General features: G+C 38.8%; 1 protein-coding gene across 4 annotated transcripts in view; it reads right to left on the reverse strand.

The window, feature by feature from the left end:
* The window catches only part of DIP2B (disco interacting protein 2 homolog B), a 225,249-nt gene that overhangs the window by 74,759 nt on the left and 136,515 nt on the right, over positions 1-13,975 (reverse strand). For all 4 annotated transcript variants that reach the window (XM_019419347.2, XM_019419345.2, XM_019419346.2 and 1 more), the window contains exon 4: positions 4,718-4,843. In XM_019419347.2, the coding sequence (XP_019274892.1) occupies positions 4,718-4,843 (126 nt within the window). The remainder of the gene's footprint in view (positions 1-4,717; positions 4,844-13,975) is intronic.

A 13,975-nucleotide genomic window follows, 5' to 3' on the forward strand; every position in this document is an offset into this window, starting at 1 on the left:
AGAACCCACTTGACCCCAAATTCTTAGGGAAGGTCCCAGCTTCTGTTATCCCAAGGCCAGGCACAACTCAAGCTTTCTTAACAACATTTTCTTTCGCTGGCATGTTAATTTTTTCTAGTTCATTTTTCTGCTGAAGCTGTAAGTCCCTCCAGGGATCTCAATTCCAACAACCAACTTATTATTATTATTATTATTATTATTTATTTATTTTTTTTTTTTTAAAGTAAGCTCTAGGCCCAACGTAGGGCTCAAGCTCACAACCCCAAGATCAAGAGTCACACGCTCTACCAACTGAGCCAGCTTACATAGGTCCAAGGTTTTATCTTTTTTATCCTTATGGTAATTAGAATTTATTTAAGCCCCTTCTTTCCTGCCTCCCCGCTCCCCAGGACAGATAAAGCGAGCACCATCTCAGCATTCTGATGTTCAGTGACTGTTTTCTCTGTCTCTCTCTCTCTCCTGTATGTATTTAAAAGGAAACTGGTTCTAGTCTATCTAGAATTTCTAATGGGAAGTTTTCTTGTCTCTGTTCTAGGAGAGAATTTTCAGATTATCTAACTGACTACACAGCTAACAAAGCTTATGCAAATTATTGAGCTTCTCTAAACCTGTTTTCTCATTTGTAAAATGGGACAGAGGGCAATGGAGAAAAAAAATATGTGCTAAGCACTTAGCTCTTTAACTAGTACACAAGGCTACTCAATAAACGGTAACTATGAAATCAGTTTTACTGGCAAGCTGTAAATTTTACCATTAGCTGTTGAAATAAATTCAGTCTATCAAAGTGGGTTTTTACTGTGCTTTGGCTTAAAGAATATTGAATATTTACTGGTCTCCCAAGTAACTGCAGACCACTGCTCATAACCCACACCAATAATGAAAGTATGCTATTAACATGATCCAAGTCTATTAATTAGAGCACATTTATAGGGGTCTGATTTGCCAACTCTATTTTGCACTTCTGAATGAAATTAGAATGTTTGGGGAAAATTCCCCAAGTTGGCAATTCACATAGGTATTCTCTTTTAATTTAAATTAACTGACTAAAACATGTTTTGGGCTATAAGCTCTCAGAAGGCAACAGCTATTTAATTTGCTTGCAATAATATCCCTGCATTTCTGTAGACGACAGTGATGCCCACGAACAGACCTGGGATATTGTTATACTTTTTAAGTTGTAAATTCCTCCTTATCTGACCCTAGGAATTACTACTGCGGTCACTGCCAAGCAGGGCCCTGTGTGGGACAGGAACATAAATTCATTCTACCCAAGCCAGCTGAAATAGCTTTCTGTGCTCTGGGGTCATCATGTGGTCTATTTGGTCATCCGAGTACCCTCCGAATGAAGCACAGGGTAAGTCCACAAGGATGCAGAAAAAGTTTAGAGGGGAAAACAATATATGCTGCAGTTTCGCATTTTGTTTATCGGTATGAATGAGAAACAGAATTACACAAAGAATCCCTACAAAGAAAGAGCTGAGGTAATGGCCTCATGACATTAGTAAATGATTTCAGCACATAAAGGGAACTGGATGGCAGTAATTCAAGCAGTCTGAGAGACTGAAAAGGCCACAGGCACTAAAGAACCGTAATTTGCTACCAACTCCGAGAATTTAAATTTTCCAATCCATAAGATAAAAACCAGCGTACATATCAATAAACAAATTTTAGGTTGAGTGACACTTTATTATTTCCAAATGATATGTGAACAAAAGCCAATTATTTCCCATGGCCACTATTTATACCATATTTTCCATCCTATGTAATACTATGAATAAAGCCAAGATTTATGACATATTTTACTTCTTAAATCCTTTTTATTAAATCCTTCCAAAAATAGCTCTAAAATTTCATCAGTTTAGTAATGCCAACAGTTATGTGTTGGGTGCGCCCCAAAGAGCCTCACTGGCTAGTGCGCTTTCGCAGGTATCCCAGGAACTGGGTTCACACGGGACAGCACGTGCACAGTGACGGCCCTGACTGCAAACTTGCTTTCTTTTTTTTTTTTTTTTTTTTTTTTTTATTTTTGGGACAGAGAGAGACAGAGCATGAACGGGGGAGGGGCAGAGAGAGAGGGAGACACAGAATCGGAAACAGGCTCCAGGCTCCGAGCCATCAGCCCAGAGCCTGATGCGGGGCTCGAACTCACGGACGGCGAGATCGTGACCTGGCTGAAGTCGGATGCTTAACCGACTGCGCCACCCAGGCGCCCCTGCAAACTTGCTTTCTGACGTGCATCCTGACCGCTCAGACAGTGCACAAAGGGCAACGTGACTAAATTACTATAAAATCTGAGGTTAATTTTTCCCTGCAAGGTTAGTACAACTTTTCTAGAAAGAGTGCCATGGCAAGGTCATTTGTATAGCTGCCCAGAACTGATTTTTTTAAAACTGCCTATAACCAGCAATAATTAAGGTCCTCCTCTTCCTCCCCAACCCTCAGGGCAGCCTCAGCATTCTTCTAGACTTCAGTGTTTCAGGGGCTCTCAGTGCAAGATAAAGGGAGACAGTGACACAGGATTAAACTGCAGTAGGAAGAGGACACAGCCAAGGATCTAACCAGTGGTTCTCAGGAGCTTGGAGAGAATGGAATCTGAATCCCCTAACTGGGGAACAGCAAATTCCATTCCCTAAAATGAAAAGTGCTGATGGATGCCTTATGATACAGCTCTTGCACATTTCCTCACGCTAGACACAGGCGTGTGCGCAGCTGCAGAATGAGAGCATCAGGATCTAGCTCCGTGTGGGGGCCATGTGAGAAATCACTCTGTAGGGTGCTCTCAATGTTTCTTCATGATGAGAGAGAATTCCTCTTCTATATGACAACATGCACGTCCCTAGTAGTACATTAAGGTTTCTCATATGCTATTCAGAGATCCCTAGCTCCGGAGATAAACAGATAGGAGACCTTTTCGTTACTCTGATCTGATGAATAAAGGTCTTAGGAGAGAGGATTGTACCTTTATAATCATGAAATTATGAAGACACATAAGGTGATCAGGAACATTATGCCACCTCTGTAAGGCTGCAGTACAACATTAGTGTTCAGAAACAGGCCTGTAGTGAATTCCCAAGGACTATGGTCTCATTCAGTAGTGAATAGCCACGATTTTGTTGCTGGAGTTGGTAATGTCCCCTCGGGCAGTGACTTTTGTAAGGGGATAAAAAAGGTTTCCATTCCTTCCGAGCATTCTCAAGATCCTTTGCTGCACTCTCACATTTAACCCAAGGCCATGAGAGCAGACTATTTACTGTAGAGCTGTATTTCTTTATTACAGCTATGGAGAGGCCTGTTTCTAAGAAGTACGAGTCACGTGCTCCCTACCCTTTGCCATTTATTACAACTGAGCCCTCAGCCGCGCTGCGGCAGCATCTGCCCACGAGGAACTGCTCCGGGTCTGAGAGGCCCCTTTGTCTATCAGGACCCAACTGGTGCTATACTACTGTGGAAGGGAAATCAGCCAAGATTTTGAATGAATAGGCTGGAAGTACGCACCATTACAGACACAAAATGTCTTTCACTGTGAAGGTCTGCTAGAGGTATCCTGTGTTACGTTTTGAGAAACACTTGAAGCCACAGAGCTATTTCTCTCTCAAACATATTGACACCACAGATGTAAGGAAAAGAAGCACACACAGTTAATGAGCCCACAGCACACCCAAATGCTCTGAGAAGTTAGCCAAAACCTAGCAGAAAACTATTAATATGAACCCAGACCAGGGACTAGGATCAGTGGAAACAGCTCAACTTGACAGCTGTGAATCAAAGTCAATCACAATGATGTAACCTTCTCCCCAAAGATATGGTAAGTCCTCTAGACCCAAACTACAGGGAAAAATCTCCCCCCAAAGATTTCATTACTAGTCACAGGACAGGAGACACACAGACACTATATTGAGGCTCCGGGACAGATTCATTATGTTTAGTCTCAGCGGCCTACAGGGAGATCTTGTCTGGGATTTCATCTAAAAAATCTTAAGGCTTTTCGAAACTTTGGGAAAGATTCTGAATAAACAAGACAACTTAAAGTTGTTCCGGTTGCTCCTCAAATAGCAAATTATATAACTCTTCGGGTAGAGAGTCCAAGTCTGGGGAATGAGAAAGGGATGAAGACACTTAGTTCTCTCTGGTCTTGTGAACCCATTATAAAAAGTGGGTTCTTAAAAATATACAAATGTATACAAAATATATTAACACACACACAAACACACTTATATATATTTTTTCAGATCCCTTAAACCTTTGCATGACTGCACTCACTCCGTCTTTAATGACACACAAAATTTTATCCCAAATGCACTTATTCTGTAGAGGCAAAGCATCTGATTGAGAAGTATAAATTTGTTAAAGAAATTATGACCATGGTCATATTTTAGAGGTCAACGAAAATAGCTATTAAACCACAGAAGGATTTTCTAAGACCCTAAGCTTTGGCCTGTGTTTATTTATGACTACTTGAGTTTGGGGGTTGTATTAAGGAAATGCTGAAAATTCGGAAGGAAAACTTTTTTTTTTTTTTAAATAGCATTATTGTTAAGGCTTCTTTCTGTATGCATTTATAATGTGACAATCAAAACTTGTGTCTTCAATGTGTATTCTTAGACACCTTGGATGACGAGGAAAAGTGCAGGCTCCTACCTCAGAAAAGACAAAGCAGAACTTATGTCAGGAACATCACAGGAGTAACTGTCAGAGAGGAAGGTTCTGACAAACCTACCAGGAGGTGTGCAGGCATCTGCAGGAGACTGGACGAATGTGGACCGCCTTTTGGTTGGCATAGGCAAAGCCATTTTCTGTTCTTTATGCTTTGCCAGTGCGGCTTGAACTGCTTCTGTATGGATATCTGAAAGATTAAACATTTGCATTTATTAGCTCTTGGTTCTTAAAGTGATTACTTCTGTGGGCTGAACTATTACTGCCTCAACTGTTGAAAAGGGATATTTAGGTGATTTTTAGTTACAATTTGTGTTGTAACAATTAAAATAAAAATGAAAAAGAAGAGACAAAAAAAGAAAGAAGTCAAGGATAATTTTACAGAGAAGGAAAATGAAGCCCAGAATGATTATGTGACTGCTTTAAGAGCAAACAAGGGGCTAGTGGAGATAGGCAGGGGTGGGGAAAGGCAAAGGGGTCTAACATGCCCCTGTGCCAGGCAGGGATCCTACCTCTGAATGGAATGAGTGCTGTGCAGGTAGCTAAAAGACACTCACTGTTCTTCAGGAAAAGAAGCTTAGGATTTGTTTAACTGCCTGAAAGTGGTTGAGACCACTCAGTTCTCTACCACAGGATCAGAAGGGCTGAATCTGATCTAGAAAAATATAAGAGCTGATGGTACTTGTTTGCCACTGTGGCCACAAGAGAATTCAGTTCTCCCCTTGAAGTCCAAGAGGAAGGAACCTTAGAGCACCGGGAGGGTCAGTCGGTTAAGTGTCCAACTTCAGCTCAGGTTATGATCTCACGGTTCATGAGTTCGAGCCCTGCACTGGGCTCTCAGCTGTTGGAGCAGATCCCAGTTTGGATCCTCTGTCTCCCTCTCTCTCTGCCCCTGCTCCGCTCACACTCTCCTCTCTCCCTCAAAAATAAATAAAGATTAAAAAAAAAAAGAAGTCTAATAGGGGTGTCAAAATTAACATTTCCCAACAGAACACTTGATTGTCCACTCCTGCCATAAAATGTGCTCTAGATTTCTGCAAAAAAAGGATCATATTATTCATAGTCTTTGGTGTTCTCCTTTGAGATTTTTTAAAACTCTTACAAAATCCTATGAAGGTAGATAACTGAAGTAGCTTCCTAGTTCTCAAGAATTTCCTCTTCTCAGGGATGGGCCCAGTTGAGGGACAAACTACCCTAGGAGGCCTGTCTGTGCTATGTAAATGTACCTCTTATAACAGCTGGACCTATCAGATCCTTTTATGGGGGTCTGTGTGGAAGAATTCGAAGTAAGTCAAGAAAATGCAGGTTCTAGAACTGAGTCACTTTAATGATAATTCCCTAGAGAAAAGGAATGTCCTTAAACTTCAGGGTTGAAACCCTGGAAGCTGTCTCTCCTTTTCTAGGGATTTCTCAACTGTTGCTTCGCTTCTATGACCTACTCTAGCTATTTAAGGTAGCCTGAGCTGGCCTGTTTCATGCAACAACAACAACAACAACAAAAACCTTCACTAATATAACCAGAAACATCTTTCTGTGTAAATACAAACCTATAACATAATTTTAAAGGTTGCATAGAATTCCACTGTATGTCTGTGTCATGATTTATTTAAGCAACCTGTTTCCAAAGTTTTGCTACTATTCTTGGCAACGATTCACAGCAAAAGAATTCAGTATTTTCACCTTAGTACATACGTCTAATCCTATTTTTGTAGGATTAATTCCAATTGCTGAGGTGTATTTCCTAAGAACAAGGATTTTTTTTTTTTTTTTTTGAGCAGGGGGAGAAGCTAGTGCAAGCAGGGGAAGGGCAGAGGGAGAGGGAGAGAGAGAATCTCAAGTAGGCTCCACACCCAGCTCGAAGCCCAACATGGGGATCCATCTCACCACCACAAGACTGTGACCTGGGCCGAAATTAAGAATCGGACACTTAACCAACTGAGCCGAGACACCCGATGATTTTACTCTTATATAGCTATCATACAGTTACCAAAATCAATAAATTAAACACTGATACAAATTATTATGTCACCCACAACCCATATTCCAACTTAGCCTACTATTCCCCAGTAATGCACTTTATAGTTTTTCCTCCTTTGTTCCTGATCTGGGACCTGACACAGAATCATACATTACGTTTAGTTGTCACAATTCTCTATTATCCTATAATCTGGAACATTTCTTAACCTTTGTCTCTCATTGCCTTGACATTATTGTACAGACTAATTATATTGTAGAATGTCCCTTAATTTTAGTTTGTTGATATTCCTCATAATTAGATTCAGGTTATACATTTTGGTAGGAATACCACAGAAGTAATATGTCTTCTTGAAACATGATGTCAGGAAGTGTCTGCCCTATTACTGGTGATAGTAACTGATTACTTGGTTAAGATGATGTCTACTAAAGTAATTCATTGTAAGGTTATTATTCTTCCCTTAGTGTAATTAACAAATAAATTATGGGTGAATGTTTTTCAGATGATATAAATATTACATACTTCATTGAACTTTTACCTACTGGTTTTAGCATTCATTGATGATTCTTGGCTGAATCAATTATTACCATAATGGCTACAAAACATTGATTTAATAACTCTATCATTCCTTCTGTATTTATTAGTTACTTTTTCTACTATAAGAAAAAGCATCCCTTTCTCTCCCAATTTATTTATATCAATACAGACCTATTGACTCTCATTTTATTCTATGGCTATTGTTACTACCATTACTTATTTTGATGGTCCTAATACCCCAGATTTGACCAACGAGGCCAAATCAAACTGGCTCTTACGTCCTTTTGACATATTCCCATCATTTTGAGCAGTTTTTGTTCTCTGGTATAAGATGTTCCAGGTATGTTCCCTTCTCCAGCACTAGAATTAAACATTTCTCTAAGGAACCCTGACCTCTCTTAGTGGAGAATGGTATTTAGAAACCAAGACCTTAAAAGAAGGAGTGCTCAGTGTTATTGGGGTATCAGACGCTCAACCAACTAAGCTAACCCTGACCTCTCTTAGTGGAGAATGGTATTTAGAAACCAAGACCTTAAAAGAAGGAGTGTTCAGTGCTATTGGGGTATCAGACGCTCAACCAGCTAAGCCACCCAGGTGCCCCTCTTCATTTTTTTTTTAAAGCTGCATAGCACTCCATTATATAAGTTAGTTTACTCAACTATTCTAAGTGTGGGCATTTAAGTGTTTCCGATATTTTACAATTACAAACAATAATACAACAAAGGGTCTTGTGCAAGTAGACTTTTATACTGATGAGAGTATATCTTCAGGGCCAATTCCAACAAGTGAGACTCCTAAGTCAAAAAGTGAATACATTTTAAACTCTGCTGCATCTTGCCAAGTTCCTCTCCAAAGAGTTGTATCATACTGTATTACTATCAGCAATGTGCCTATGTGTCTGTTTCCTCATAGCCTCACCAGCAGAATGTATTATCTTGGTTTTTTGACTATTACCAGTTTGGTAGCTGAGAAATGGTGTCTCAGTATACTTTCAATTTGGACTTCCTTTATTTTATTATTTTTTTTTAATTTTAAGATTTACTTTATTTTTGGAGAGAGAGAGAACGTGCAAACAGGGGAGGGGGCAAAGGGAAGGGGGAGAGAGAGGGAGAGAGAGAAAGAAAGAGAGAGAATCCCAAGCAGGCTCCACACACTCAGCATGGAGCCTGATGTGGGGCTCAGTTCCATGACCCTGGGATCATGACCTGAGCTGAAATGAAGAGTTGGACGCTCAACTGGCTGAGCCACCCAAGCACCCCTGTACTTCTTTTATCATTAATGAGATTAAACATCGGATTTAAGGATCATTTAATATTTGTTGGTAAGTGAAAGTAAATATTCATGTCACTTGATCATTTTTCTACTGGGTTTCTGCATTTATTTTCCCCTAATTTTTAAGAGTTCTTCACTAGCCCTTTATCTCTGAATGTCAGAAATAGTTTCTTTCAATCTGTCATTTGTCTTTTGACACTGTGGTAGTTTATTGCCACACAGAAGGTTTTTAAAAATTTTTTATGGAATATCTCAAATCGATAACCTAATGTTATACTGAAGGAACTCAAAAAAGAACAAACTAAAACCAAAGTTAGTAAAAAGAGGAAATAACAAGGATTATAACAGAAATTAAAAAAAAATAAATTTGAAAAACAGAAAACAATCAGCAAAAATAAAAGTTGGTTTTTTGAAAAGATGAACAAAACTGACAAATCTTTAGCTAGATTAAGAAAAATACAGGGGCACCTGGGGGGCTCAGTCGGCTGGGCGTCTGACTTGGGCTCAGGTTATGATCTCCCAGTTCACAGGCTCGAGCCCCGCGTCGGGCTCTGTGCTGACAGCTCAGAGCCTGGAGCCTGCTTTGGATTCTGTGTCTCCCTCTCTCTCTGCCCTCCCCTGCTCATGCTCTCTCTCTCTCTCTCTCTCAGAAATAAAGATTTTTAAAAAATTAAAAAAGAAAAATACAGAGTAAAATAACTAAAATAAAAAATGAAAGAGGAAATATTACAACTGATACCACAGAAATAAAAAAGATTATAAGACTACCATGAGACGACTACTATACCACAAATTGGATAACCTAAAAAAATGGATAAATTCCTAGAAACATACAACCTACTAAGATTGAATCATGAAGAAAGAGAAAATCAGAACAGACAAATTACTATTAGGAAGACTGAATCAGTAATAAAAACCTCCCAACGAAGAAAAGCCCAGGTTTCACCGTAGAAATCTATAAAACATTTAAAGAACAGCAACCTTTCTCAAATTCATTCAAAGAACTAAAGAAGAAATACTTCTCATTTAAAAGAAGAAATACAAATTCATTTTTATGAGGCCAGCATTACCCTAAAACCAAAGCCAAACAAAGATACTGCAAAAAACAAGACAAAACAAAACAAATCCAAAATAAAACAAAACAACAACCCCCTAAAACTAAGCAACCCACTGAATGGGAGAAGATATTTGCAAATGATATATCCAAGAAGGGGTTAACATCCAAAACATATAAAGGACTTACACAACACCAAAAAACAAATAATTCAATTAAAAAGTGAGCAGAGAACTTGAATAGACATTTTTACAAAGAAAGCATACAAATGGCCAACAGACATAAAAAGACACGCAGCATCACTAACCACAGGGAAATGAAAATCAAAACCACTTCGAGATCTCACCTTACACCTGTCAGAATGGCTAGGATGAAAAAGACAATACCAAGTTTTGTGAGGATGTAGAGAAAAAGGAACCCTGGTACACTGTCAGTAGGAATGTAAATCGGTGTAGCCACTGTGGAAAACAAGGTAAAAAAATTAAAAACAGAAACACCAAAAAGTCCAGTAATTCCACTATTGGGTATTTACTCAAAGAAAACAAAAACACTAATTCAAAAAGACATATGCATCCTCACGCTTCCTGCAATATTGTGTGTAATAGCCAAGATATAGAAGCAGCTCAAGCGTCCATCGACAGAATGGATAAAGATACGGAATATATATACAGTGGAATATTACTCGGCCATTAAAAATAATAGGACCTTGCCATTTGCGACAACATGGATGAACCTAGAGGGTATCATGCTAAGTAAAATAAGTCAGAGAAAGACAGACACCATATGATTTCACTTATGTGTGGAATCTAAAAAAAGGAACAAACAAAACTCAAAGAGACTCTTAAATGCAGTTAAGAAACTGGTGGTTGCTAGAGGTGAGGCAGGTGGGGGATGGGCAAAATAGATAAGGAGCATTAAGAGGTACAAACCTCCAATTATAAAATAAAGACGTCACAGAGATGAAAAGTAGAGCATGGGGAAGTCAATAATATCGAAAAAATGTACAGTGATGACACATCATAATGAGCATTGAGTAATGTATAAAATTATTAAACCACTATTTTGTACATCTGAAACTAATGTAACACTGAATGATAATCACACTGAAATTTTTAAAATAAATAAAAAACTTAAATGCAGATTTTTTTAAAAGGCAGAAACAGACCCATAAACACAGAGAACAAACTGATGGTGGCAGAGGGGAGGGGAGTAGGGAGATGAGAAAAATGAGTAAAGGAAAGGAGTGCCTGGGTGGCTCAGTCAGTTAAGCATCTGGCTCTTGATTTCAGCTCAGGTCATGATCTCAGGGTTTGTAGGTTCAAGGGCTGCTCTGGGCTCTGTCAGCACAGAGCCTATTTGTGTCTCCCTCTCCCTGCCCCTCCCTCCCTCCCTCTCTCTCTCAAAATAAATAAAGTTAAAAAAAATTTTTAAAGTCGGTAAGGGGGAGTGGGAGATACAGGCTTCTAGTTATGGAATAAGTCACAAAGGTAAAAAGTACAGCACTGGGAATATAGTCAATGGTATTGTCATAGCGATGTATGGTGACAGATGACAACTGCACTTGCAGTAAGTATAGCATAATGTATAGATTTGTTCAATCACCATGCTGTACATCTGAAACTAATGTAACACTGTATGTCAACTATGTTTCAAATAAAAAAAAAGAAAAGAAAAACACCCCTACACCAATATCCCTGATGAATACAGATGCAAAAATATGGAACAAAATACTGTCAACCTGAATTCAACAGTACACGAAAAGGACTATGTACCAGGGCGCCTGGGTGGCTCAGCTGGTTAAGCGTCCAACTCTTGGGTTTGGCTCAGGTCATGTTCTCACGGTTTCATGAGTTCGAGCTGAACGCTGGGCTCTGTGCTGACAGTGTGGCGTCTGCTTGGGATTCTCTCTCTCTCTCCCTTTCTCTCTGCCCCTCCCCAACTCACGCCGTCTCTGTCTCTCTCAAAATAAATAAATAAAAACATTCATATTCATATTTATATTTAGGACTATGTACCATAACCAAGTGAGATTTATCCCTGTGTTGCAAGGATGTTCAACATATGAAAATCAACAAATGTAAGACTCTACATTAACACAATGAAGGACAAAAATTATATGACCATTATAGATGCAGAAAAAGCATTTGACAAAACTCAACACGCTTGATAAAAACACTCAACAAACTAGGAATAGAAGGACATTCTCTCAAAATAATAAAATTCATAAACGAAAAGCCCACAGCCAGCAACATAGTCAACGGCGAGAGCTGAAAGCTTTTCCTTCTAAGATCAGGAACAAGGTAAAGATGCCTGCTCTCACCACTTCTTTCAGCATAGTACTGGATGTCCTGGTCAGAGTAATTAGGCAAGAAAAAGAAATAAAAGGTATACAAAAGGAGAGGAAGAAGTAAAATTATTTATGTTCGCAGATGACATGATCTTATACATAGGAAATCCTAAAGATTTTATTCATGTACACAAACTGTTAGAACTAATCGGCGAATTCAACAACTGCAGGATAGAAAATCAGGATACAAAAACCAGTTGTGTTTCTCAACACAAACAATTAACTATCTGAGAAGGAAAGGAAGGAAATAATCTCATTTATAGTAGCATAAAAAATAATAAAAATTTTAAAATAAACACAATCAAGCAGGCAAAAAACTTGTATACCATGAAAACCGCTGAAGGAAATTAAAGAAGAAACAAATGGAAAAACATTCCATGTTCATGGACTGGAAGAGTTAATATTGTTAAAATATAAGTGATCTACAGATTTAATGCTATACCTGTAACAATCCACTGGCACTTTTGAAGAAATAGAAAATGTATACGGAATCTCAAAGAACTCAGAATAGCCAAAACAATTTTAAGAAAGAAGAATAAAGCTGGAAGCCTCATATTTCCTGATTTCAAAATATATATATTTCCTGAAAGCCAGAGTAACCAAGATAGTATAATGTTGGCATAAAGAGAGACATATAGACCAATGCAATAAAATAGCTCAGAAATTAACCCTTGTGTGTATGGTTAAATGGTCTTTGACAAGGTTGCCAAGACTGTTCAATTAGGAATGACAGTCTCTTCAACAAATGTTGCCAGGAAACTGAAATATCTGCATATAAAAGAATGAAGTTGGACATTTATCTTATACCATATACCATATAAATTAACTAAAGGGGTGCCTGGGTGGCTCAGTCGGCTGAGCGTCCGACTTCGGCTCAGGTCATGATCTCGCGGTTTGAGTTTGAGCCCCGCGTCGGGCTCTGTGCTGACAACTCAGGGCCTGGAGCCTGCTTCGGATTTTGAGTCTCCCTCTCTCTCTGCCCCTCCCCTGCTCATGCTCTGTCTCTCCCTCTCTCTCAAAAATAAATAAATGTAAAAAAAAATTAACTAAAAATAAATCAAAAACTTAAACATAAGACATGAAACTATAGAAGTCTTAGAAGAAAACATAAAAGGAAAGCTTCATAACTCTGGAACGGGTTAATCATTTCTTGGATATGACACTATAAGCACAAGCAAGAAAAGCAAAAATAGGTGGGACTCCATCAAACTAAAAAGCTTCTGCACAACAAAGGAAACAACAGAGTGAAAAGGCAACCTATGGAATGGGAGAAAATATTTGCAAACCATGTATTGGATAAGGCACTAATGTCCAGAATATTTAAAGAATACTTACAACTCAATAACAACAAGTAACCCAATTTTAAAATGGCCAAGGGACTCGAACAGACATTTCTCCAAACAAGATAAACAAATGGACAACAATCATATGAAAAGATGCTCAACATCACTAATCATCAGGGAAATGCAAGTCAAAGCCACAATGGCATATCTCTTCATACCAATCAGGATAGCCACTGAAAGGGGGCCTGGGTGGCTCAGTCAGTTAGGTGTCCGACTCTTGATTTCGGCTCAGGTCATGATCTCAAGCTCCATGTCAGGTTTTGTGCTAATAGCAAAGAGCCTGCTTGGGGTTCTCTCTCTCCCTCTCTCTCTGCCCCTTGCCTGCTCATGCTTTTTCTCTCTTTCAAAAATAAATAAATAAACTTAAAAAAAAAGGATAGTTACTGGAAAGAAAACAAATCAAAAGGGGGGGGGGGAAGAAAAAGAAAGGAAAGTGTTGGTGAGGACATGGAGAAATTAGGATCCTTGCACACTGTTGGTGGGACTGTGAAATGGTGCAGCTGTTATGGAAAACAGTATGGAAGGTTTCTCAAAAAACTGAAAATAAAACTATCATATGATCTAGCAATCCCACTTCTGGGTATATATCCAAAAGAACTGAAAGCAGGGTCTCAAAGAGATATTTGCACACAAATGTTCAATGCAGCATTATGTACAACAGCCATGACATGGAAGGAACCTTAATGCCCATGAATGGATGAATGTATAAAGAAAATGTGTTAGATATATACAATGGACTATTATTCAACCTTAAAAAAGAAGGGTATCTTCTCACATGCTACAACATGGATGCA

The sequence above is a fragment of the Panthera pardus genome, unplaced genomic scaffold (assembly GCF_024362965.1).
Source record: "Panthera pardus isolate Hobbes unplaced genomic scaffold, ASM2436296v1 HiC_scaffold_6, whole genome shotgun sequence".
Taxonomy (NCBI): Eukaryota; Metazoa; Chordata; class Mammalia; order Carnivora; family Felidae; genus Panthera; species Panthera pardus.